Consider the following 27201-nt stretch of genomic DNA (forward strand, 5'->3'; position numbering starts at 1 on the left):
AAGCCATCCTGATGGCTAACATTTTCCCCTTTGGTCTAACTGGGGGCATTTATTTTTAATGCATGTCTCATTGTATGTGTTTTGTCCTTGTAAGCTAATGTCACTTAATAAAGAGCTCTCTCTGACTTTTGAATCACTGGTGTTTTTATGAAAGGATCAACAAATGGTATAAATGAAACTTGAACTCTTCATTCAATCATGTTGGATAGCAAATTGCATTAAACTCAAATACCAATTCAAATTAGGCCCTTATGTGATTTCACAGCATTAGAAAGAACAACCTTCTGGGGATATTAGTTCATGACAGTTAACTATGGTTAGTTTGCAAAGTAGGCAAGAACCAATTAGCTCTGTATTCTTATGGTCTATCTCTTTCCCATTCTTGCATTCCAGAAACAAAGATGGCTCAACAAATATCTTTCTGCAGTTGATATCTTAAGTTTGAAATCAAATAGCAGATTACTCACTTCAGTTCATTTAGAGACAAGACTCCAGGGAAGGTGCCATTTGTAATGTCTTGGCTCTGTTGGAAGCAAAACATCATTAAAATTCAGTGTACAACATTTGTTAATTGTTTTTGTTTGTTTTACACACTCTACTAAGAAGTTATTCTTCACTTCTGTTGGTTACCCAAAGACCTACACCTCAGAGGCTGCATCCTAACTCCATGAAATATTGCCTATTAGATGATCATGTTACAAATACATAGATAAGGGGAAAAGGGGTGTTCAAAAGTCAATCCATATTGGTTGAGCCAGGTTTTTCATTTATATTTTCTTTAAAAGATCCTAGCTAGGTACAGTGGCGCACCCTTGTAATCCCAGCATTTGAGAGGCTGAGAAAGGAGGATCATGGTTCACAGAAAGCCTCGGCTACTTAGTGAGGCCCTTTGCAACTCAGTGAGACCCTGTTTCAAAATAAGAATAAAAAAAATAGGGCTGGGAGTATAGCTTGGCGATCAAATGCCCCTGGATTTTATCCCTCCTACCACATCAAAAAATAAAGAATCCTAATCTGGCAGCTCTGATGTGCTTATTTCAGTCTTTCTTTAGTTCAAGGATTTATAAAAAAACACTCTTAAAGCTCTCTTTGTGACAGGTCCTAGAGTTAAGTAACAAACCCCAGTGTATAAAGGAAATTTGAGGGTGGCCATCACTGTATTTCTTACACCCAGCTCAAGGCCTGGCATATAATAGGAATCTAAGAATATTCACTAAATAAACAAGGATGTTTGGCAGGCATCTCTGAACCAATCAAGCTTATGGGAAGTCTGCTATCACTAGATATGAATACCCCAATGTGGGGAGCATTATAAGATTTGAAAGATTATCCATAGGCTTCACAAATACACACACACACACACACACACACACACACACACACACACACACACACGGGATTGAATTTAGGGGCATTCTATCTCCAAGCAACACCCCCAGATCTTTTTCTTTTGAAACAGGGTCTTGCCATATTTCTGAGAGTCTTGCTACTTTGCTGAGGCTGTTCTTGAACCTGTGATTACTGGCATTCACCACTAGATTAGGTTACTAGGTTACACATATATTTATTGTTCCTAGAAGTGTCTAAGATAATTTTACATGTTAACCAGTAATAACATTGCATGTATTAACATTCTTATTTATCAGTAAACCCAATGAAAACTAAAATGTAATTATTGACAACCATGATTATCATGGATTCAAAGCCCTTGCCACAAAGCTAGAGATCCAATAATAAATATTTTCTTTAAATTTGGTCAGAAAAGTAAATATGCCCCAAATTAGAAATAATCTGAACCTTCAACAAATCTTTAAATACATGTAAATTTGCCTTTTAAGAATGCAGTAAGAAAAATCTTTAAAACCTACCTGGGTAACGTTGTGTTCTTCATCATACTGAAACATTATCTCACCTCTAAAAAATGCTAAAAATAAATTTTCAAAAAAAATTGAGACTTGTATCCTTACAATTTGAGGATTAATTTAACAGATAAAGATTAACAAATTACTTTATAGAGTTGCATTAACTTATTTGTTTTTATTCCCATGTATTATTTCCTATCAATAAAGTACTAAATGATTATTAACACAATTTTTAAAAATGATGAACCATAAATTTTTAATTATTTTTCAGTAACAATGATTGAACCTGATATTGTTCTACCACTGAGCTACATCCCCAACCAATTTTATGTCTTATTTTGAGACAGGGTCTTGCTAAATTACCCAGGTTGTCCTTGAACTTGTGATCCTCCTGCCTCAGTCTTCCAAGTCGCTGAAATGACAGGTATGTGCCACTGTGACAATTCCTTGTCAAGGAATTTTATCTCTACATGCTTTCTTTTGACATTTTGTTTCCTTTAAAGACAACTGGCAAGGAGAGGGGGCTGAACACAATGGTGCATATCTGTAATCACGGCAACTCCAGAGGCTGAGGCAGAATGACTGCAGGTTCAAGGTTGGCTTAGGCAACTCAATGGAGACCCTAACCCAAAATAAAAGCAAAAGGACAAGGTAAAAGCTCCGTGGTAGGGCACTTGTCTGGTATTCAATCCCCAGTATTACTTCAATCACCAGTATTGTGAGGAGGAGGAGGAGGAGGAGGAGGAGGAGGAGGAGGAGGAGGAGGAGGAGGAGGAGGAGGAGGAGGAAACTGGAAGAACTGTAGCTTTAATGTTAATTAAAATGTTTAAATTATAGTTGCAGTTACATAAATAAGGGAGGTAGGGGAAAAGAGTTTCTCAGTAGCTAAGTAGCCTTATAGAAATCTATGTATTCTTTGTCAGTTTTTAAGTTTTGTTTTAAAATATATAGTGTAAAATGTTGGATTTTTCCTAGGAACATAGTTGAGATTTTGCTTTTAATGCTCAATAGTTTGCAGGGCAACTCTTTTATTAAATCGAACAACCCAATATTGCTTTCACTCAAGATTTGCGAGAAAACCTTGTTCTTAAAATGCTCACTTTGGGAAATATTAAATTTAATTTCAGTCAACCTTTTTCCTGCAGGGTACTCCTAGGGGCCTCTATCTGGAAACAAATAAAATAGAGACACCTAAAGAGAAGTATGTGGTGCACACCTCATATAGGGGCCCAAACCTGGCCTCTTGAGCAATTGGGCAAGGATATTATATAAACTACAGCAGGCTTCGCATAGTTCTTTTGTTGATAGACCAATTCATAAATACTTGATATTATGGACCATATAGTCTCTTGCAACTCTGCCTCTGTAGCATGAAGATAGTCATAGAAAATACATGAGTATATGGGCATGTCTATGTACCCCAAAACTTAATTTACAGAAACAAGTGGCCAGCCATATCAGGACTATGGGTGGTAGTTTGCCAACCCTTGAGTTAGAGGGTTGGAGGTCTCTTCAACAATTCTCTTTTATCACACCCTAAAATACAACAACTAATTCCCATGGCCATGTATCCTAGGGTCAACTTCCATTTAACAATGCTGAAAAGTCTACTTGACCAGTGATTAGCATGATCTACTTTAGAAACTTTTCTACTGAGAGCCTCAATTGACTTTTGCATATTGATATTGAAATTTCACTTAATCCAAAATATAATTAAAAGTAAAGATACTCAATATCTGCATAAAATTACTTATTCATTTAAAAATCTATCTTGTAAAGGCTTAATTAGATCCAGTCATGGTAGTACATGCCTGTAATTCCAGTACTTGGAAGACTGAAACAAGAGAATCATGGGTTCAAGGCTAGCCTTGACAATTTAGTGAGACCCTTTTTGAAAACAAAATAAGGCTGAGAGTTAGCTCAGAAGTAGAATGTTCCTATATTCAATCACTAGCAACACACACTCACATACACACACACACAGCTTATTTAGATGCTGTGCATGTGCACACACCTACAATTCACAATTTATCTCCCTCACATTCTTAGTGAGTGTATGGTGTTCCATAAATTTGCTGAGAGTACAGAGCAACCTAGAAGCCACCACCTTTTGACTCTCAGCCTAACTCTTTCTATTCAGTTCCCAGCTTCTTCACCAGTCTCCACTTCCTTTAATGACCTATATTGAAAACCTGTAAGAAGTGAAGGTTTCTAGTTTCTGGCACTGTATCATGGGATTTCTGGATCCAAAAGAGTTGGTTCCTGATGAGGTTGTTTTCACCAGACACTAAAACAAATGGTCAATTCAGTCACTTAATTGGGGAAAACATTACACCAACCAGCTTTCTGGCAAGTGTTATTCAAGATGACCAGGTTTTTCTTTTTTGACTACATGTTCAATTTTCAAAGTTATCAAAAAACATGTAGACACAACACGAAACTAGACATTAGTCACCAGCCCCAAACATAGATGAAGCACAAATATAATGACATTATAGGGAATTTAGTGAAGAGAAGGATAAGAAAAATAGGGAGGGATGGAGGAGGAAAAGGGAAGAGAAAGTTATACAATATATGAAAATGAAGTGGATTGAATAAGTCTAATTAAAACCAGCTAATATTTCCCTTCCATAGTCTACATGGAGTATAATATCAGCAGAAAACTCAGATGAGAAAATATCACATTCACATACAGAAAGTGTTTGTGGAACATTCTTTTAATAGGAAGTTTTCTTATATTTTTTTGTGTGTGCATGTGTGTGTATGGTATTAGGGACTGAACCCAGGGGCATTCTATCTCTGTGATATACCTTCAGACCTATTTTATTTTGAAACAGGGTCCCACCTGCAGAGGCTGGTCTAGAACTTGTAATCTTCCTGTCTCAGCCTTCTGAGTACTGGGATTACAAGTATGTGTCACTGTATCTGGCTGGAAGATTTTTCATTTTCTAATCTATGCAACCTTAATTTGTTTTACTTGAAAATAATTTATTCGATTACTTATGTTAGTTTACTTTATAAAAATATTAAAATATAGCAAAAGTAAAAAAAATCATATGTTTCTTTATTACTGGAGTCTTCTAAAGGCTTTATAAAATATCTTGCTACCTTCCTCTTCTCTCTTCCCATGATCTTCTATACAGTTCTGACCTTCTACACCATATTTTTATGTTTTTCACATTTGCTTCCACTGGTTTTAATAAGGAAGGGATCCTAGAGAGCCAAATCAATGTAAGAAAAGTGGTTGTTTCATTCCTCTGGCCCATGGCAGAAGGGGAAAATATTCCTATTTCAAAAATAGCATGTTCTAAAGGTATTTTCATTTTAATTTTTAAGAAGAGTGGTCAATCTTAATTAGAGATGGTAAAACACACTATGGACACTATTGGAATTAGCATTTAATTAAACTATGTATGCATGAAATTTCAATATTCTAGCAGTCTGGTTTGTTCTATTTATAGAAAAGGGCAGCATCCTGCATTTAAGCTTAATTAAGGTCCTATAGAAAACCTTGAGGGGTTTATATACAAAAAGTTAATTTCAATAATTAATAAAATTAATAATAACTTCTTTATACTTACTCACTAATTAGCTATAAGATATTAGTTATGAATTGAATGTTATAGTGAAGAATGCTTGTTTTAGTGCTTCATGTCTAATATTAAGGAAGTTAATTCATTTTCTCACTAGACAATGAAAAGATTATTGAGGCCAGATCTAAAATTTGCTTTTCTTTTTATTAGGGAGTCTTAGTAATCAAGTGGAATGAAAAAGTGACAAGTTAGAGAGACACACACATACACATCAGGAGAAACCAAACCATTTCTCTATTTATATCAAAGCTATCTGGTAATGTATAATATACAGGAGAACCAACCTGAGTCATTGCAAATAGATGACAAATTGCAGATATTCCTCTGGGATTTTACTCCTGTGGGAAAAAAGAACAAACCAGATGGTTAAGCATGTCAACAACTGCACTTATATATTACATTGCCAAGAAAATTCACTTATGTAGGCATTGAATATGGATTAAAATATTAAGAAGCTGGATATAATTGGCTGGATGGATTCCACAAAAACTAAGGAATGAGAAAGTGTTCATTTGGTTGGTCAGCTATGAAACTTTACTATTCTTTTTTATGTCATTATCTGACCCCCAACTCCTCCTTAATATTTCTTTGTCCTATTTTCTATTAACCCCTCTCCTGTCCAATATAAATAGAGCACCATGTAACAAATCAAGTATAGAGACTTTTAATGGAATATCTCTCAATCATAGGGGTTTTTTACTTCCTGGGTAGGAGAGTCCTGGAACACTGTAATGTTGGTACTAGCTCCTTATACAAATGTACGTATGAAATGACACTTGTGTCATGATACTGTTTAATGAGCAAAATCTACAAAATTCAAAACATACTTGCTGAGTACCTTTCTTAGTCTACAGGCCTGCCCTCAAGGAGCTTACAGTATAGTAGGTGATTCTGGCCAGTAAATAAAAAGTTTTAATGATGGCCAGGAATTTAGACCACACAAGCATACAAAAGAGAAAGAGAAGAATGGGAGATTAAATGAACCACGCTAGAACAGAAAACTTTATACAGATCGAGAAATACTTTCTCCTTTTACCAAAAGGATTTGATTTGAAAAGAGCTCAGAGTTGACTTCTCTGTAAATCTTCCCTTCATTGATTGCATCATTTTGGAAAAGCAAAAGAAATCTACAGTAAACAGGAGGGTACATGTTCCAAGTGTGCTAAGCACACCATCAAGAAAAAGACTGTTATACTGAGGAATCTTTTGGTCTCCTTGTTAGGTCCTGGTCAGAATTATGTATGCAATGCCCAATTTCTAGTTTGTTTCTATTGCACATTATGATTTGTTTGTTCCTATGAGAAAACTAGTTTAGATACAAATTTAAATTATCACTTGATTTGTCTCAAGTTATATGATTTCTACCAGAATGATTTATTGGTATATGGGCATCCTGCAAAGAGTTTTGACTAACTGTGAACAAACTAAGTTACCTGGCATGCAGGTTTCTACATTATTCCACAGCCACATTATCCACATCAAATGAGAATTTCACTTTAAATACACATTTTATAGATATAACTCATTATAACATACACACTATACAGATATTATGGACTATATCGGTGTTGAGTAAAGTTTCCAAAACAGTGTGATATTTTTGGCACTGGGTATTTAACTCAGGGAGGAACTCTTTCTGAGCTTCACCTCCAGCCCTTTTAATTTGTTTTATTTTGAAACAGGATCCCATTAATTTTCTGAGCTTGTCATTGAACCTGTGATTCTTCTGTCTCAGTCTCCCCAGTACTGGGATCACAGATGTGTACCACTACATTCAGCTCAAATTCCTTTAATCCACTGGTCCACTACTCCCTAAATTTCCCTTTCTACCATTTTACCTGCACCTCCATTTCCAGTGATGTGGGTCTTTTTACTGCTCTATAATACTAAGAATTTTCTTTCCTATTTTGGACCATTATCTATAATCTCTCCAAGGACCTGACCACAGGTCATTCCTTAAACCCTGAGTGAGAACATTGAAAGGGTCATATGGTAAATATTTTAGGCTTTGTGGATAATATGGTCTCTGTTGCAACTAAACTTTACTATTCTACATAGCCAAAAAGTAGCCATAGAAAATATGTAAACAAATGGTCATGACAGCATTCTAATAAAACTTTATTTACTAAAAATGCATAGATTTGGAAAATGGCAACGGAGAGATGCAGCATATCTCTCTAGATGAAGCAAATTAAGTTCAACTACTGAGAATGCAGCGTCTTAATAAAGAAAATTAAATTCAGCATACAACCCAAAACAGACTCGGGGACTATGGCGGAAGAAATCCAATAACTCTGAACTGCAAGATTCACCACAGCACACAAAGAAAGCAGAAAGTGAGCTGAAGATACAGGCGGCTGCGGGGCTGCAGATGCAGGCGGCTGCTGGGCTGCTGGCACAAACAGAGCTTTTGGGACCCTGGCAATCCGAGATTGGCCCTAGAGTCTGAAAGTGGCCATAGAGCTCCAACATCTTAAGTTGTGAGCTCCCTCAAGCTCCTGAGAAGCACCATTTGCCCACCAGAGGCAGCTCCTGCAGAGGTGTCAGGAGACCTTCAGGGACCCAGAAGTAGACCTGCTAACCGTACTAGCAGAGAATCAGTGTAATATGGAAGAGATGCCAGAACTTCAGAGCCCCAGACTGGGCTGCCAGGTAACAGCGTGAGCTCAGATGAGCCATGGGACCCAGCAAACACACAGTGAGTGTCACCAGACACAGCAGTAACTGTGGGTGCCAGTGTGCACGGAGGGGGCAGCTTCAACCCCAGTGTCACAGAAGTGCGCTTATGGCATGATACCTGCACAGGACCACAAGGGGTCACTTCAAGCAAATACAAGACATTGGCATATACACCATATATATATATATATATTCATAATGTAGTAGGACTGTTAATTTTTTCCTTATTTTTTGTTTTTTATATTTTATTTTTCATTTTTGCTGTTTTATATTGTTTGTTTTATTTTTTGGTCTTTGGGTTTGTTTTGGTTTTTGGTTTGCTGGAGGGATAATCTTTTGTTTCTTCTTTTTTTTTTTTTAACCTATACTTGGGTTTCTTTGTTGGGTGCTTTCACTTTATACCACATGGTGGTTAGTTTGTTTTGTTTTATTTTATTTTTATCCTGTTTATTCTCTTAACCCTTTTTGTTTTCTCTTGGCAGTCTATTTTTGTTTTTGTCGATGTTGTTGTTCATATATGATGCATAATAGCCTTTGTACCTTATATTGTTTCTTTATCTGTTTGTCTTTGCTCCTTTCCTCCACTCCTTCTACAAAGTCCTCAATTTAGACTATATACTATCTTCCCTCAAAACTTTCTCTTTGTCCCCTAACTGTATCTTTTTAATACACAAAGCTTCTCACATCTCCATACTTAAACATTCTAATAAATACAAGAGTCTTACTATCTAAACTCCTCCCATTCTCAACCTGATATAACCTTATTATACTTAAATTCTTCCACAACCTAATTATATTCTCTACCTTACCTGACTCCTGCACCCATCACCCTAGCTACTCTACCATCACCCAACCCTCACCACTTGAAAAAGTACTGCTTCTTGGTTGACTTTTCTAAATTCCTGCTACTAAGATTGGACCAAATAGAATACCCACAAGCAGAGAAGACATCAGAAAAACAGGCCTGAGAACTTTGAAAATATGAGAACCAGGAATAGTGGAGAAATGACAGAAGTCACGAATACTGACCTACAAGAAATGCAAGAAGGGGAGTTCCGAATCTTAATCTACAATATGATGAAAGGATTTAAAACAAGTCTAGAGGCGATGAAAGACGAACTAGAAATACTAAGAAAGAATCAGAAAGAGGTCTGGAATGAAATGAAAGAGTCAATAAATGAAATGAAGTCAGCAATAGAAAGAAATTCTGGAAGATTAGATGAAATGGAAAGTAGAATATCACTGTTAGAAGACAGTACATCCAAAACCAAAAACACAGTCAACAGTATACAGATGTTATTACAGCAACAAAACCTAAACATACAACAAATTTGGGACAACATGAAATGTCCTAGCTTATGGATAAAAGGCACTGAAGAAGGGATAGAGGTACAGACCAGGGGCCTTTGTAATCTCTTCACAGAAATAATTTCAGAGAATTTCCAAAACATGGAAAGAGACATAGATCTTCATGTTCAGGAGACATGCAGAACACCATTAAGACAAGATCAAAGAAGGACCTCCCCATGCAACATAATATTCAAAATGACTAACTTAGAAGCCAAGGAAATGATCTTAAAAACAGTGAGAACAAAAGGTCGGGTGACATACAGAGGCAAAACAATAAGAATCGCCCCAGACTATACAACCCATGTCATGAATGCTAGGAGAGACTGGTACGATGTGATTCAGACCCTGGAAGAAAATAACTTCCAACCAAAAGTACTATATCCAGCAAAACTACATTCAAACTTGATGGAGAAACAAAAGTGTTTCAAGATAAACAAAATCTCAAAAAATTTATGCCTTCAAAGCCAACACTAGAGAAAATACATAAAGAAATAAACCATAAAGAAGAAAAAAGAAGCAGACTTCAGAACCAGAGAATAGAGGAAAGTGATCAGAGGGGCTTCTAAGTAAAGAAGAAAGAAAAAGCTACCAAACAGATGACAGAACACAAAATGACAGAAAACAAAAATCATATTCAATAATAACTCTTAACGTCAAAAGACTTAACTCACCAATCAAAAGACATAGACTGGCAATGTGGATCAAAAAACATAAACCAAATATATGCTGTTTGCAAGAAATTCACCTAACAGTCAAACACATTCACAGAATGAAAGTGAAAGGATGGAAAAAGATATACCATGCAACTGGAGAATAAAAAAGGGCAGGGGTAGCAATCCTGATATCCAACAAAACAGTCTTTAAACTAAAACACATCAGAAGAGACAAATCAGGGCACTTCCTTTTATTAAAAGGAACAATACACCAAGACGATATCATGACAGTAAATGTTTATGCCCCAAATAGGAGTGCAACCACATTTGTAAAATAAATCCTTCTGGACATCAGTTCTCAAATAGACCCAAATACAATTATTCTGGAAGACTTTAATACGCCTTTCACAGCACTGGATCGATCTTCAAGGCAAAATATGGATAAAGACTCGTTAGAACTAAAGAAAACTATAAACCAAATGGACCTAAGAGACATATACAGAATACTTCATCCAGGAACTACAGAATGCACATTCTTCTCATCAGCCCATGAAACCTTCTCCAAAATAGATCACATACTGGGACACAAAGAAAGCACCAGCATCAAAAGATGTAATATAATTCCTTGCATCTTTTCAGACCATAATGGAATGAAAGTAGAAATCAACAACAGAAAACTTAAAAGAAACTATGCAAATACATGGAGATTAAATGATACACTAGTGAATGATGAATGGGTAAGACCGGAAATTAGGAAAGAAATAAAGAAATTTATGGAAATAAATGAAAACACAGACACAACTTGCCAAAATCTATGGGACACTATGACGGAGGTATTAAGAGATACGTTTATAGCATTGAGTGCCCACATAATAAGGACAGAGAATCACCAAGTACAGATCCTATTGACACAACTCAAGGACCTAGAAAGACAGCAACAATCTAATCCCAAAGCCAGCAGAAGACAGGAAATTATTAAAATTCAAGCAGAAAAAATGAAATAAAGAACATAAAAAAGAATTCAAAGAATCAACAAAAGAAAAATCTGGTTCTGTGAAAAGATTAATAGAATTGATAAACCCCTGGCCAACCTAACCAAAAGAAAAAGAGAATCAATTCAAATGATTAAAATCAGAAATGAAAAAGGACATATGACCACAGATAGTGGAGAAATTCAAAGTATTATCAGAAACTATTTTAAAAATTTATACTCCAATAGACAAGAAAACACGGAAGAAATTGATAGATTCCTAAGCGCAGTTAACCTACCTAAACTGAACCAAGAGGACCATAGCAAGCCTAAACAACCAATAGCAAACAAAGAAATAGAAATGGTGATAAAAATCCTTCCATCAAAGAAAAACCCAGGCCTAGATGCGTTTCCAGCTGAATTCTTCAAAACCTTAAGTAAAGAACTAATACCAATACTTCATAACTTGTTCCAGGAAATTGAAAGAGATGGAACTCTCCCAAATTCCTTCTATGAGTCAAGTATCACATTAATACCCAAACCAAATAAAGATACCTCAAGAAAAGAAAACTACAGACCAATATCCTTAATGAACATAGATGCAAAAATTCTAAACCAAATAATAGCCATATGTATTCAAAATCATATCAAGAGAATAATACACCACAAACAAGTTGGTTTCATCCCAGAAAAACAAGGCTGGTTGAACATATGCAAATCAATACATGTTATTCACCACATAAATAGAATCAAGAACAAAAACCACATCATCATAGCAATAGATGCTGAAAAAGTATTTGACAAAATCCAACACCAGTTTATGTTAAAAATACTGCAAAAAATTGGAATAGAAGGAACATACCTCAACATCATTAAGGCAATATACAACAAACCCAAAGCCAACATTATACTGAATGGGGGAAAACAGCAAGAATTTCCCCTAAAAAGTAAAAAAAAAAAAAAAAAAAAAAAGATTTCCCCTAAAATCAGGAACAAGACAAGGATGACATCACTGCTCCTTTTCAATACAGTCCTTGAGACTCTTGCTGCAGCAATAAGACAAGAGAAGGACATCAAAGGAATTCAAATAGGAAGAGAGGAATTAAAATTATCCTTATTTGCAGATGACATGATCCTTTATCTAGAAGACCTAAGAACTCAACCAAAAGACATCTGGAGCTGATTAACAAATTCACCAAAGTTGCAGGATACAAAATCAACCTAAAGAAATCAGTGGCTTTTCTTTACACCAACAATGAATCCACAATGAAAGATATAAAGCAATCAATTCCATTCACTATCACCTCAAAACCAATAAAATACCTAGGAATAAATCTAACCAAAGATGCAAAAGATCTCTACAACAAAAACTATAAAATATTGAAGAAATTGAAAAAGACATTGGAAGATGGAAAGACCTCCCATGCTCATGAATAGGCAGAATAAATATCATCAAAATGGCCATTCTGCTAAAATTGATTTATAGCCGGGCGTGGTGGCGCACGCTTGTAATCCCCACACTTGGGAGGCGGAGACAGGAGGATTGCGCAGGTTCAGAGCCAGCCTTGCTGGCTTAAGAGACCCTGTTTCCACATAAAGTTCAAAAATAGGTCTGGGAGTGTAGCCCGTGGGAGTGTAGCCCGGAGGTAGAAGGGCTTCCAGGAACCCCAGTACCACCAAAAAAAAAAAATAATAATAATAATAAAATAAAATTGATTTATAGACTCAAAGAAATTCCCATTAAAATACCAATGACATTCTTCACAGACCTAGAAAAATCAATCATGAACTTTATATGGAAAAAGAAAAGACCCAGAATAGCCAAAGCAATTCTCAACAATAAGAATCATGCAGGATGCATTACAATCTCAGACTTCAAATTATACTATAGAGCAAAAGTAGTAAAAACAGCATGGCACTGGCACAATAACAGGTATACTGACCAGTGGAATAGAATAGAAGATACAGACACAAATCCACACACCTATAGTCAATTAATCTTTGGCAAAGTGATCAAACTCATACGCTGGAGAAAAGACAGCCTTTTCAACAAATGGTGCTGCGAAAACTGGTTATCCATTTGTAGAAAAAGGGAATTAAATCCTTACCTCTCACCATGCACAGGAATCAACTTGAGATGGATTAAAGACTTATAAATTAGACCAGAAACTGTAAAGTTATTAGAGGATGGCATAGGCTCAACACTACAACATATAGGTACAGGCAGTAACTTTCTCAACAAAACATCCAAAGCTCAGGAAATTAAAGCAAGAATTAACAAGTGGGATGGCATCAAACTGAAAAGTTTCTTCTCATCAAAGGAAACCATCAGGAACCTAAAGAGGAAGCCTACAGAATGGGAGAAGATCTTTACCAGTCACCACTCCAATAGGGGGCTGATATCCAGAATATACAAAGAGCTCAAAAGACTCTACACAGCAAAACAAACAAACCAATCAAGAAATGGGTTTGAATATAATTGAATAGATACTTTACAAAAGAAGAGATACAAATGGCCAATAGATTCATGAAAAGATGTTCATCATTAGCCATCAAGAAGATGCAAATTAAAACTACGCTGAGATTCCATCTAACCCCAGTCAGATTGCCAAGCATAAAGAAATCAAATAACAACTAATGCTGGCGAGGATGTGGGGAAAGAGGAACTCTTTTACATTGTTGGTGGTAGTGCAAACTAGTTCAGCCACTATGGAGATCTGTGTGGAGATTCCTTAGAAAACTGGGAATAGATCCACCATATGATCCAGCTTTACCACTCCTGGGTATTTTTCCAAAGGGGTTGAAATCAGAAAATTACAGCAACATATGCATACCTATGTTCATAGCAGCACAATTTTAATAGCCAAAATATGGAAACAACCTAGGTCCCCATCAACAAATGAATGGTTTGCAAAATTATGGGAAATACACATGATGGAATTCTATTCAGCTATAAAGAAAAACAAAATCATGTCATTTGTAATAAGATGGAAAGTCCTGGAGAGCATTATGTTAAGTGAGATCAGCCAAACAGAAATAGAAGGGACATATGTCCCCTCTAATATGCCCAAACTAGGGAGCATTGGGGATACCAGAGGGACTCCAGATAATGGAAGGGAAATCTCAGCAAAGTTTGAATGGAAAGCTAGGAGAGGAAGAAGGCCGAACTTGATTAATGAGTGGCTACTTGCAAATATACGTAAAAGTATAAATATATAGCATGGTTACCCTGGGTATTCATTGTTGGGAGGGGGGAAGAAAAATGGGGGTAGGAAGAGGGCACCAAATACATTTTAAATGTATACCATTTACTTTCAATAAAAAATAAAAAATAAAAAATGCATATATTTGGCCCATTGGTGATAGTTTACCAACTCCAGCTTGAAATAAATTAAAAGGCTTTGTTAATCTGGGCACAGCAATACTTGCCTGTAATCTCAGCTACTCGGGAGGCTGAGACAGGATGATGGCAAATTTGAGGCCAGCCTGGGCAACTTATCAAGACCCCATCTCAAAAAAGACAAAGAAAGTAATACCTGTGGAATAATTTCCTTTATCTGCATGCATGTTCATGTTAATTTTTTGTTTTATTGCCTTATCTACCTACCCCTTAGACTAGAAGATTTCTGAGTGTGGGCACTAAGTCAGATCGTTATCATATAACCCCAAATGCCTAGTACAACTTCAGGTACCCAGTACACATACATCTACTCATTGAAGACGGATTTTATTTTTCAAAGGTAGGAAAAAAGAAGAAAATTAGAAACACCAGCCATTTGTTTATAACTTTAGTTATAAAAAAGTTTTGATATTAATAACAAGTCATACCTGATGCATTGAAGGTTTTTACTATAGTGATTTTAGTTTTTTCTGCAAAGAAGCAATTTAAATATTAGAGCAGAATTGTTGCTTGTTTTTAAAAAACAATTTGCCATGAGTATCATTTTTAGTGAAGTGCTAAGAAAATCACAGTGTTGACATCTTTAAGACAGTACAGTTCATCTCAGCAGTGGAATGAATGGGACTCACATACCCGGAACATGTAACTTTGGCAAAGGGTGGATTTGGGTATTGAATTCCCATGTTTACCCAGTGAGATCACACCCAGACACACCCCACTGCTGTGTGATTTTACTTCAGTTTCCTGGCACTGCTTCTAGACCAACAAATGCAAATTACATTTCAGATATGCAGAATTAAGTCCTTATCTGGACCACCAGGTGAGGTTGTAAAAAGAAATTGATTCAAAATAAAAATTTATGTGAGTGAATACACACAGGATGAAAACTATTGCTACTGTAGTCTGCAATCAAGCATCCTGCTGTTTTCTTTAGGAGTTATTACCAATGTACTGACAGATAAATCTCATCTCAGAGAGCTCAAGACCATCTAACTATAGAATTCAACAAGCCCACAGCAGAATCAGGACTATTCAAATTTAGGGACTCAGTGGCAAATATTAACATGCTCTGAAGAAGCAAACCTTAGAAATATTATTCCAACACAGTTTGGAGACAGAGCTCATAGTTTATGCACCAGTTACAGGAGAACCTTGCTATAAAGGTGGCCAACTAAAAGAGACTGTGTTCAGGGCACTGATTTACAAAGAAGCTCTGTCTCCTAGGGCAGATGCGAAAATTCTGAAGTAAAAATTAATATCAGAGTTTGGACATACACTTAAGAATGATGATGTCATACTGGCAATTTTAGGAGTGTGTGTATGTGTGTTTGTGTATGCACATGCATGCACACAGTAGAGCACAATCATGCATATTTGTGCATGCACTATTGATAAGTTCATTTTTTTTTTTTTTTGGTGGTACTAGGGTTCCTGGAAGCCCTTCTACCTCTGGGATACACTCCCACAGGCTACACTCCCAGACCTATTTTAAACGTTTTTTTAAGTGGAAACAGGGTCTCTTAAGCCAGTGAGGCTGGCTCTGAACCAGCGCGATCCTCCTGTCTCCGCCTCCCAAGTGCGGGGATTACAAGCGTGCGCCACCACGCCCGGCTGATAAGTTCATTTTAATGTGTAATCCATGTGCATTGGTTGATGGTCATTTTACAGGCTGATAGCATTTTTCATTAACAATCCTTTAAATATGTTATTTTGTCTGCTTTTTAGAGCAAACAAAACACAACTGTGAAATGAACTTTTGGTTTTATTGACTAAACTGATTTGGAGTAAAATAATCAAACTCAGTAATAATCAAGAATGAAAAATAAAATCTAAGAAATTGAGATAAATACTTAATATATAATATAGTTTCAGCAGCAGAGGCACAGTGATATAGACATTCTTATCTGTTGCTGGCTGGAATGTTGCTGGCTATAATATTTCTAGAACATAATTGGACAGTGGGTATCAAAGGCCTTAACATCTTTCATACTACTGATCCCTTATGTACAATCCTTGGGATGTATTTTACAGAAATCAAGGATGAATACAAACATGTTTGCAGCAGAACATTTATTGCAATAAATTCTATTAAAATACAAGCAACTTTAATGTTGAACATGTGGTACACAATGGAATATTTATAAGTCATTAATAGCAAGAGCCACAAGTATACTTATAACTTAACATTAAGTGAAAAAAGCAAGGTATAAAAATCAATGTAAACTATGACTATTATAAATATTATGCATAAAGTAAGTGTATATAAATACATGTAGGTGATATTGAATGAAAATGTACACCAAATTATTAACAGTAATAGTCTGTTAATAACAATAACATGATTTTTCTTTTATTTTCTTTTTTTGTGTGTGGTACTGGGCATTGAACCCAGGGGCATTCTACCTCCAAGCTACACTCCCAGCCCTATTTTTTATTCTTTATTTTGAAATAGGATATCACTAAGTTGTGGAGGGCCTCAGTAAGTAGCTGAGGCTGGCCAAGAACCTGCGATCCTACTGTCACAGCCTCCCAAGCACTGGGATTACAAGCATATGCCATCACGCCCAACTTCTATTTTCTTATTTGTATTTCCCTATATTCTTCATTTTAATGAGCTAATATGCATCATTATGATAATCAAAAGCTTTAAATGCTTTTTAATGAAGTGCTATCTCCACAAGAGTTTGGGAGTTTGAGGGTGTTATGAAAAAAGAATTATAGTTCAGTGTCAAAGAATGATAAATTAATAGTCAAAGGTACAGGAAAGTTAGAAAAGAGATAAAGGAAAACTCTTTACTATCCCAATAGACTACACAAGTAAGAAACTCAAGAAGTCACTTAAGATAAGCTATTACATTTGGAATTAACTTGACATTACCTGTTTTGTTTAAGGTAGACAATACACTTGAAGCAGCATCTGAAATAAAATAATAAAAATTAACTTAACTACTGCTATGTTTATCAAACACAAGTCTTCCTAGGTTCTTTAATCATTTCACTTTTCCTCAAATCTGGGAGAAGTTAGTTTTGCAAAAGCCAAGCAGCATTACTAAATGCATTTTCTCTCTGTCCCCATACCATTATCTATTCTCGAATGCCCAGAGACAATTGCTGAGCAAAAGTTCATTCTTTCAAAATGTATTTTCTCAATGCCAGTTATATGTCTAACATATAGTAGCAATCCTATAATTATTAGAATTAAATGAACACATTTGTGTGGTTTAATTTTTATCCCCTTTTTCCTCTATGATAAAGTCCCTAAGGCATAAGGAATTTCCAACATTAATAGCCACATTAATAGATAGCCTTGGGGAGGCTTAATACATATTTACTAGTGGTACATTCTTCTAAAGTAATTTTAAATAATTCTATTTTACTTCTGAAATTCTTAAACATTACATTCAACTAACTTTTAGGAAAATCTCATATTTATCATGTATGATATTAAACCTAAATTAAAATCTATTTTATTGGTATTTTTTAAAAGGAAAACATTCAAGAACTTATTATTCTGGATGAAATTTTAGGAAAAATAAAAGGCAAGTATTCTATTATCACACTTACACACACACACACACACACACACACACACACACACACATACACACTGGTATTCGAAAACTGCTGCCAAAGCTAAATTGAAGACATTCTTTTCATTGTTAAAAGTAAAATTACATATAAAAATGGTAACCTTTGGTCCTTCTAATTGGGCCAAATGTGAATGTATGAGTTTTGACCCATATGAGCTGCAACTATGGTTATTTAGCTCTTTAACCACCAACCACATGGTGAGATTTTATTTTAACTGAGGGATTCTGAAAAGTGTTGGGGTTTGACCGCAGTAAGATGGAAGGCTGTCTACCCACAAAGAGAGGGAACAGAATGTGCTGCCCTGCACACTTCCCCCCAATATAGCACAGTTCTTTGTCCTCTTCTCTAGCACGATGAGAAAGTCAGTTTTTCCCCATTTTGTACCATTTAAAATTGATAAAAATCATCTGCAAAAAGGCTGTCTTTGAACACTCTGTGCCTCCAAATCCATTCTGAATCATATTGAAGTTACTGGATGTGCTTTTCACATTTAAACAATCTGTCACATAAAACTCCCTGGCATTGTGTTGGAGAGCAAGTGAAATGGAGTAGTCAAAATGTGATCAATAATTTCTTTTTTTAGTACAGGGAGAGTGGGGGAGGCATGATCATAAGGATTGTATCATTTAACCAGCAAGTTTAGGTTTTCCTCAAAGGTTGACAGGTTTTGTTTGGGAGTTTTGGCTTTATGTTATTTGAAATTACTCAATGTATTTAGAAATAATTTAGATGGAAATCTTCAACATCATTCATTATATGTATATTCATATTAAGGATTATCAGTTTTCACTTGATTCAGAAAAAATCTTACCATTGAGGATTGTAGTTTCAACCTCTTTTTGTTCCAAGGAGAAAAAACAATACAAAGGTATAGTTAAAATAAAAATTTTAACAAATTGGGCTAAATCTAGATTTAAATTTGTTTCAATATCTTGCCTGGAGTACCATTGGAGTAAGGGACAAAACTGACAAGAGATGATTCAACTGCAGGAGAGAAAAAAATTTAAATAAGCACTTTGAAACAATTACTTATTAAATTTTAAGGAGTCAGAACTTTTGAGATATAATTATAAAAAGAAATAGAAAACGTACTATGAAACCCATGGTCACGAGCTTTCTATTCCCTATGCAATTTTATGGAAATAAGTTTAGTAACCACACCAAAATAAAAGAAAGACTACTTAAAGAAATTTTTAGCCAAGAGAGTTCTAGAAAACATTTTAAATAATGTGCTGAACTACAATCACAAAATATATTGGCATGTTAGCTCCATTCTGTCATAATGGTGCCTGGCAACTTTTACCACAGTGAATTTAGAATTACAAAAAAATTGCTACCACTCAATATTGTACTATCTAATACAATTTCCCAGTAAGCTATTTTAAAATACGGCTATTAAGACAATCAATCGAGTTATAAATTTCCTGTGGAATGACTCCACTTAGGCTAAGAGGTCAATCTACTATGCACATTTTGTATGTTTAAATATTAAAAAGATCCAATGGCTTGACCTCCATCTAAACATGGGGAAAAGAAACACAAACATTTTACAACTAAAATAAGTTTTGCGGTAGGGAGACTGATTTTCAGCTGGTATGGACAAAATTTGGGTGTGTCAAGTGCTTGGCTGGCCAGTCTGTTTTAGACTGTTCGTGCGTTGGCTGAAAAACACACACCCTGTCTGCCTGTCTACATTATTGCTTCCATATTTTGTCATTTGCTACATTTATTTTTAATCACCAAGGATATTTCTAGAGGAGTAGGACAGTTTCTGAGTAATACAATTCAAAGCATAGATATGGACTCTTTGATCTTGTAGCAGAATGGACATAATCAGCCAGAGGTGCTTTTTAATTAATGAGTTAATTCCTTCAAATGTTGGTGAATGGTAACACCATACAAAGAGGTCTGCGGGCACGGCTGCTTTTGTCCCTTGGTGCTATACTGGCTCTTCCCCAGTACACTCTAAACCCAAGCTGTGACTAGAACCAGTAAGCACCTCCAAAACTCCATTCCCCGTTCCATGCAGACAACCATTTACAAATATCACCAGGATTATGTTTGCTGAAAGCTGTTATATTGGTAGGAAGAGACAATGACTTGATTTACCCTTGAAGCCTAATGCCTACGGGGCAAACTGGTATGGTAAAACAGTTTGAGCCTTGATGACTTACAGTCCAAGTTTGAATATTTTCCCCACAACTTATAACTTAGTAACTTACATAATAATTAATTATTATATATTGAGGGCTTACTCTATGACAGACATATGCTATTTCATTTTCACAAATGCTCTATGAAAAAATTACTGTTATTCTCCCCAATTAACATAGCAGGAAACTAAGGCACAGAAAGATCAAGCAACTTGCTCAAAGTCAAAGCTTAGCAAATGATAAGACGGGAGGGTGGTGGTCAAATTCAAACCCCAACAGTCTGGCACCAGAGAACATGTGAATGTGAGCACATTTCCCCATCTGAGCCTGGTTTCATTATCCATAACATTAACATGATTCCTATGTTGCAAGATCGAGAGAAGTGCAAAGTCTAAAGACTTCCAGGTGTGTAGTATGTGCATGAAAAGTAAGTGCCATTAATATTAATTGAATTTAAATAAATGAATGAATAACAGCAGAAGCTCATGCTCACACAACCAAGGACTGAGCATAAGTTTTCTCATTATTTACCACAGAACTTATTCTAGGCTGTATGGCGTAACAGAAAAAATACAGAAGCAGGAATCAGAGAAGCCATGTGTTGGCTCTGTGTGATGAGGGGCAAGAATCTGTGAGATCTCAGACGAATTAGGAGCTTCAGGCTCCACTATAATCAACTAAAATTTGGAGCTAAACTTTATCCGTAAGGCCCATTTTAAACCAGCAGTCTAGAATTAGGGTATTGTTCCTAGTTGTTGCCAATAAGGGTTCTAGTTATAAATTTCTCTGTGATTTATTTGCCTTTCTATTCTAGTGAGTGCTGAGATTTTTGAAAAATATTCTCAGCGAGGGTACTGAGGAAGTATGCTGAAGAGAACACTTCATCTCAGAAACATAAAAACACTGGCATGTTTAAGTTTTTGATATTATTCAGGAGACTTGTAAACTAGAATACCAAAACTAACTGAAGAACTTAAGCAGCTACCATAATGAAAACCCACAATTCATTCCCCAGTGACTTATTCCCGGGCTCTGCCTGGCAATATGGAAGAATCGATATGCCTGTCTTCTTATCCATGCTTGCCCTTGAGTTTCCAGGTGTAGGTTTAATGATATAATTTAATTAAGCTACTTGGCGGAAAACAATTTTGCTCTATTTGACCATATGCTATGCTACATGGAGAATGTTTAGAATACTATTTTTCCTGAAATTCCCCCAAAGTCATAAAATAACAGTCTTACCAGATGGTGATGATAAACTGGAATTATCAGCACTTTCTGTTGAGAAAAAAAAGTAATTTTAAAATTAGTCTGTCTTATGTCCAAATTTGTAGGAGATGGATATCTTTGATGACAATAAATACAAATTGAGTTACAAATAGCTACCAAAAGAGGGCAGTATGTTAACTTACTATTATTTTTGACACCATGATCAGAATTTTTCAATTCTCTACAAAAACTTTGCTCTGGTGAAGAAATTCTTCCCCTTTTTTGTGGTACTATGGATTGAACTCAGGAGCATTCTACCTCCTGAACTATACCCCAAGCCTACTTTATTTTTATTTTGAAGCAGTGTCTTGCTAGGTTGATGAGAGTCTCACTATTTGCTGAGGCTGTTCTCAAACCTGTGGTCCTCCTGTCTCAGCCTACCAAGTCCTGGGATTACAGGCGTGTACCACCAGGCCAGGCTAATCCTTCCAATTTTTAGCTATTGATGGAGCTCCACGTATTGTGCTGTATAATGATTTGCTGCATTTCAAACTAAACATGATCGCTAAGAACCTCAGTCTTTGACTAATGTTCCTTAAAATGTGAAGTAAATGTGTATGTCTGTATAGATTAAGTTTCTACTAAATTTACTCCTTTTTAGTAGAGACGTTAGGCACATTATGCCATCTCTTCTTTATGTGTTCAACTAGATCAGACAATTTTAGATATATAAATGACATGCGCTGATGAGTCATTTATTTTAGAGAAATGCTCATGTCCCTTAAGAGAAAAGTAGTTTATTTTTCCTTTATGAAAAATAATGAAAAAACACGAGGAAAAAACATTTTTCTCTATGAAAAAATATACTTATTGAGGAAACTAAAGAAATGACAAAAAGAAGAAAACAGAAGCAACCTATAATTTCACCATTCAAAGATAAATGACATTAACATTTTAACACATATTCTTTTTCCATGTGTATATCTACATATAGATAAATGTATATATGTAGACATGTATGTACATATATATGATAAAGATCATATCACTCAAAACTATTATTTGATTTTTCTTATATTAGTATATCCTGAAAATTGATTTATATTCTTAAACAAATTTTCATAAAATTTGTGATGGCTGTAGAGCATTTCAATGATTGGTCATATCATTTATCTATATAACAAATTTCCTTTTAATGGGGATTTTGGTGTGGACAATTTTTATGATTACAAATGGTTCTGGATTCTTTCAGAAATTCCATGAATTTTGATTGTCAAAATTCTCTACAAAAAATTTTAATTTATAGTTCTCTTGACTATACACAAGAATTCAACTTCTCCAAACCATCACCCACATACAGTATATCTTATAAATGTAAATTTCTTAAATTACAATTATTTTAAATTATAATTAATTTTATATTTAATTATTTTCTTAGTGGTATTTTGACATACAATTAACAGGAAAGAATAAGTGTGTTTGGAAACTAAGGTTGTACTATGAACCATACCTAGTATTCTCTAGGAGCATATTTTCATGAAATGATGGTAGGGTACTGATTATCTGGAATGATTAAAATCATAGTTCTGCTTGCAGGCAGGACTGAATAATATTTAATTCCATTATATTTCTGCAGCCAGCAAGGAAATGGAGTGGTTAGTTGCCTTGGTGTTATAATTAATTTATTTTTATTTATTTATTATTATTATTATTTTGGTGGTATTGGGGTTCCTGGAAGCCCTTCTACCTCTGGGCTACACTCCCAGACCTATTTTTACATTTTTATTTGGAAACAGGGTCTCCTAAGCCAGCGCACGTGGCTGGCTTCAAACCTGCGCAATCCTCCTGTCTCTGCCTCCCAAGCGTGGGGATTACAAGCGTGTGCCACCACGCCCGGCTTGGTGTCCTAATTTAATTGGAATGACTTCTTCCATGGTCTCTGTTCTTCAATATATTCCTCATGCTACTTTGTTTATTTTTTTTTTTTGAGGTACAGGGACTGGAACCCAAGGCCATTCTACCCCTGAGCAACACCTCCAGCCCTAGTTTTTATTTTTTATTTGGAAACAGGTTGCGAGGGGCCTCACTAAGTAGCTAAAGATGTCCACAAACTGTGATCCTCCTGTTTCAGCCTCCAGAATGCTGGGATTACAAGCGTGCGCCACCGCGCCCCGCTTCCTCATGCTACTTTAATATTTCACCAATCAGAATCTGTTAAGTTAAAATTTTAAAGGGTTAATTTAGGGGGGGTTGCTGAGGATTGTACCTACAGGTATTGTACCTCTCAGTTACACACCATAAGTATTTGTTTCTCAGTTTAAGTTTTTATAGGTGTTCCACATCTGGGATAATAGCACAAAACAGGTTAAATTGTTATTGTCTACTTTTTCTTTTGGTATTTTTTTTCTTTTTGGGACCTATTTGCTCAGTGATTAACATTTATTCACTTTGTCTCTCATGATGTTCTTTATTACTCCTCCTGGTACAACACAGATTATCCCCACAGGCCCTCCACTTCCCTGCCTATCTGCTTATGTTTCTCTTGGGCTTTCTCCCAATTCTCTTCCCATTTGTTACAATAAAGAGGTGGTCGTCATTTCCAGTGAATCATATATTTAAACTCCATGCCACTCTTAGGTGACAAAACATTTCCATTGTTAAAAATAATTCATAAACAAAGAAAGAAACAGCATTCAAAATTTTCAGATTTTCCTTTGGAAACCTACAAAGAGCACATTTTAAAGAATTATTCATTTACTGAAATCTTGATTTAAGTCAAAAAATAAAATTGTGACCTATAAAATTTACTCAGTATGACTCCCTGGTGACTTTTTTTTTAACGAAGGCCATATATTTCAATTATGATGAACAGGAGTTTGGCGAGCATAAGCTTACAACAGAGGACAAACATTGCCAGAGGGAGTAGAATCCCAGGAAACTGGCTTCCTCCATGAAATCTCTTTCCCTATCTCAACTCTAATAAATTTTTTTTGTAGTACTGAGAATTCAACCGAGGGGCATTCTGCTCTGAACTACACACACACACACAGACCTAGTTTATTTTTTATTTTTGAAACAGGGTATCACTAAGTTACAGAGGGCCTTGATAAATTGCTGAGGCTGTCTATGGACTTGAGATCCTACTGTCTCAGCCTCCCAAGTACTAGGATTACAGGTGTGCACCACCAGAGCTGGCTTCCCCATCATTTTTTCAAAGTTATTGCTACCACTTCCCATATTCTAGTCACACATGGCTAAGTGAATGCCCCACTATTATTGTATCTCCAACTCAATATATCTAAGAACTCAACCCTCATCACTCCACATCATTTCTATACTTGATCTATTATTGAATTTAATAGTATTGCTGGTAACACCAGCCAAGTAATACAAGTTGAAAACTTCAGTGTATTAGTCTCCTGTTGCTGCTATAATAAATTGCCATGTAATTGATGGCTTAAAACACAAATTTGATATCTTACAGTTCTTCAGGTCAGAAGTCCAGTGAACATCTCACCAGACTAAAATCAAGGTGATGATAGACCACATTCCTTTCTGAAGTTCTAGGGGAGAATTTGCTTCCTGCTTATTAGGGATATTGGCAGAATTTGATTCCTTTTGGTTGCAGGACTGATGACCTCATTTTCTTGCTGAAGATAAATTGAGGACAGGACTGTTTTCAGAGTCAAGAAACCACCAATGTTTCTTGGCTTATGCTTCATTCCTCCATCTTCAAAACCAGTAACAATGGGATAGGGTGGTAGAGTCCTTGTCATGGGCCATCCCTCTGACTCACTTCCTCTTACATTTATAAAGACTCCCATGCCAGGCATGGGAGCGCATACTTGTAATCCTAGAACTTAGGAGTCTGGGACAGGAGAATCACAGGTTCATGGTCAACCTCAGATACAGTGAGGTACTCTATGACTTAGTGAGACCCTGTTTCAAAAAGAAACAATAAAAAACGTGAACAGGGTATAGCCAGGAGGTAGAACAGCCCTGAGTTCAACCCCCAGTTCTGCAAAATAAAAAAAGTGAAGACTCCCATAATTTACCTGGGCCTACCCAGGCAATACACAATAATCTCTCTATATCATAATTCTTAACTTTAATTATAACCACAGTCCCTTTTTCCATGTAAGTTTTCACCCTGTCTTATAAAAAGTGAAAGTTTTAGAAGATGATCTCTTTATGTCAACTCTATAGCCCTTTAAAGCATGCTCTGGCTAAAGATTCAGAAGATGGATATGGCTCTCTTCTCTTAATATATTACTTTGCATTTTCATACATGTTACTTAACACTGTATCTTAGTCTATTTTCTGTGTCTATAATAAATAATACAGGCTGGATAAGTTATAAACAAGAAAAGATTATATGGTTCAATATTCTGGGGATTGGGAATTCCAAAACTGAGGCGCTACATCTGGTGAGGGTCTTCCTGCTGTACCATAGCATGGAAGAAAGGCAAGTAAATACATGAGACAGAGAAAAAAACTAATGAGAACATCATTAATCTATTTATGAGCACAGAGTCATAGGTCCTACCTATCAACACTATCACAGTAACAATTAAATTTTAACATGAGCTTTACAGGGGGCATTTAAACCATAGCACACTATATGTTCTATTTTCCCAACTAGATGCTAGTCAGCTTGGCAACTTATTTAATATCCTCCAGGAATTAAGTCTAATGCCTTGTATCTGGTAGCTGCTCAAAAACATTTTTTAATTAACTGATGTAATCATTAAGAAATTTACGATAAAGTGCTTGCCTTATACATACAAAGACCTTGAGCTTATTCTCCAGCACTGCAAAACTAAAAGTTAAAAAAGAGACTCCTATCAGTCATGGATCAAGTCAGAAATCCACGGCAGGTCATTCAAGAGCAGGAATTGAACTCAGAGAAATAGTGCAAAAGTGAAGGGCTGCTGCTACTTCCACTTCTAGGGCTGGAGGAAGGAGGGACTCTGAAAAACAAAGCCAGTGCAAGATCTGACCCCACAGAGGGGACCATACAGTGAGACTAGAATCATAGAGGAGACACAACCACCTATAAGCAATCAGAGAGGGTGAGAAATCTATTTCCTTTCCTCCCACAAGCCAATCTCCTATCACTCCCTCCCACTGGCCACACCTAGCTGGAAGCCAGTTGTCAAGGGGACATGGAAAATATGGCAAGTGGTCAGGTCTCTGTGATACAAAGCAGAGCAGGGGAAGGATGGGAAATGGACCTGAGGAAAATGGGGCCAAATGAGTTAGGCCAAATTTATAAAGACTTGAGAATATTTCTTAGATGACAATTACTCAGAATTTGAAGTGTGCCATAGTTTTTATGGCCAATCACAGCAGAGAGACTTATGGATCTTACAAATGTATGCTAAAATGTCTATTCAAATATATATATATATATATATATATATATATATATATATATATATATATAGTAACATTAGAAATTCAGCCATTGTGGGACCCTACTGCCTATAGTGTTAGCTTCAATAATATACCTATTATGAACTTTTCTTCTTTTTTCCTTGCTTCCTGCTCCTGACTTCTGGGATCTCCTAAATAAACCACCTGCACTCAAGTCAGGCAGGATCATATCTGGGTGTTTCTGAAGTTTTCATTTTTCTCTCGACTCTTTGACCCTGTGGTAGATGTTAAAACTTCAAATGTGAGTTGTTTGCCTTAAAGCTGTGACTGTAGTCTTTACTTCCAACACACTGGCCCTCAAGTTG

General features: G+C 35.9%; 1 protein-coding gene across 9 annotated transcripts in view; it reads right to left on the reverse strand.

Moving 5' to 3' along the window:
• ADGRG2 (adhesion G protein-coupled receptor G2) overlaps positions 1 to 27201 on the reverse strand; it is a gene marked incomplete at both ends in the record, with an annotated part of 126629 nt that overhangs the window by 30590 nt on the left and 68838 nt on the right. Inside the window, 8 exons of one of the 9 annotated variants that reach the window (XM_080718643.1) lie at positions 468 to 523; positions 1869 to 1924; positions 5740 to 5793; positions 14936 to 14977; positions 17386 to 17424; positions 18910 to 18933; positions 19035 to 19082; positions 21494 to 21529. In XM_080718643.1, coding sequence (XP_080574769.1) covers positions 468 to 523; positions 1869 to 1924; positions 5740 to 5793; positions 14936 to 14977; positions 17386 to 17424; positions 18910 to 18933; positions 19035 to 19082; positions 21494 to 21529 — 355 coding nt within the window. Of the gene's footprint in view, positions 1 to 467; positions 524 to 1868; positions 1925 to 5739; positions 5794 to 14935; positions 14978 to 17385; positions 17449 to 18909; positions 18934 to 19034; positions 19083 to 21493; positions 21530 to 27201 lie in introns of all 9 variants that reach the window. The other 8 variants (XM_080718636.1, XM_080718638.1, XM_080718637.1 and 5 more) reach the window with 8 other exon arrangements.

The sequence above is a fragment of the Muscardinus avellanarius genome (assembly GCF_963383645.1).
Source record: "Muscardinus avellanarius genome assembly, chromosome: X".
In the NCBI taxonomy this organism is placed as follows: Eukaryota; Metazoa; Chordata; class Mammalia; order Rodentia; family Gliridae; genus Muscardinus; species Muscardinus avellanarius.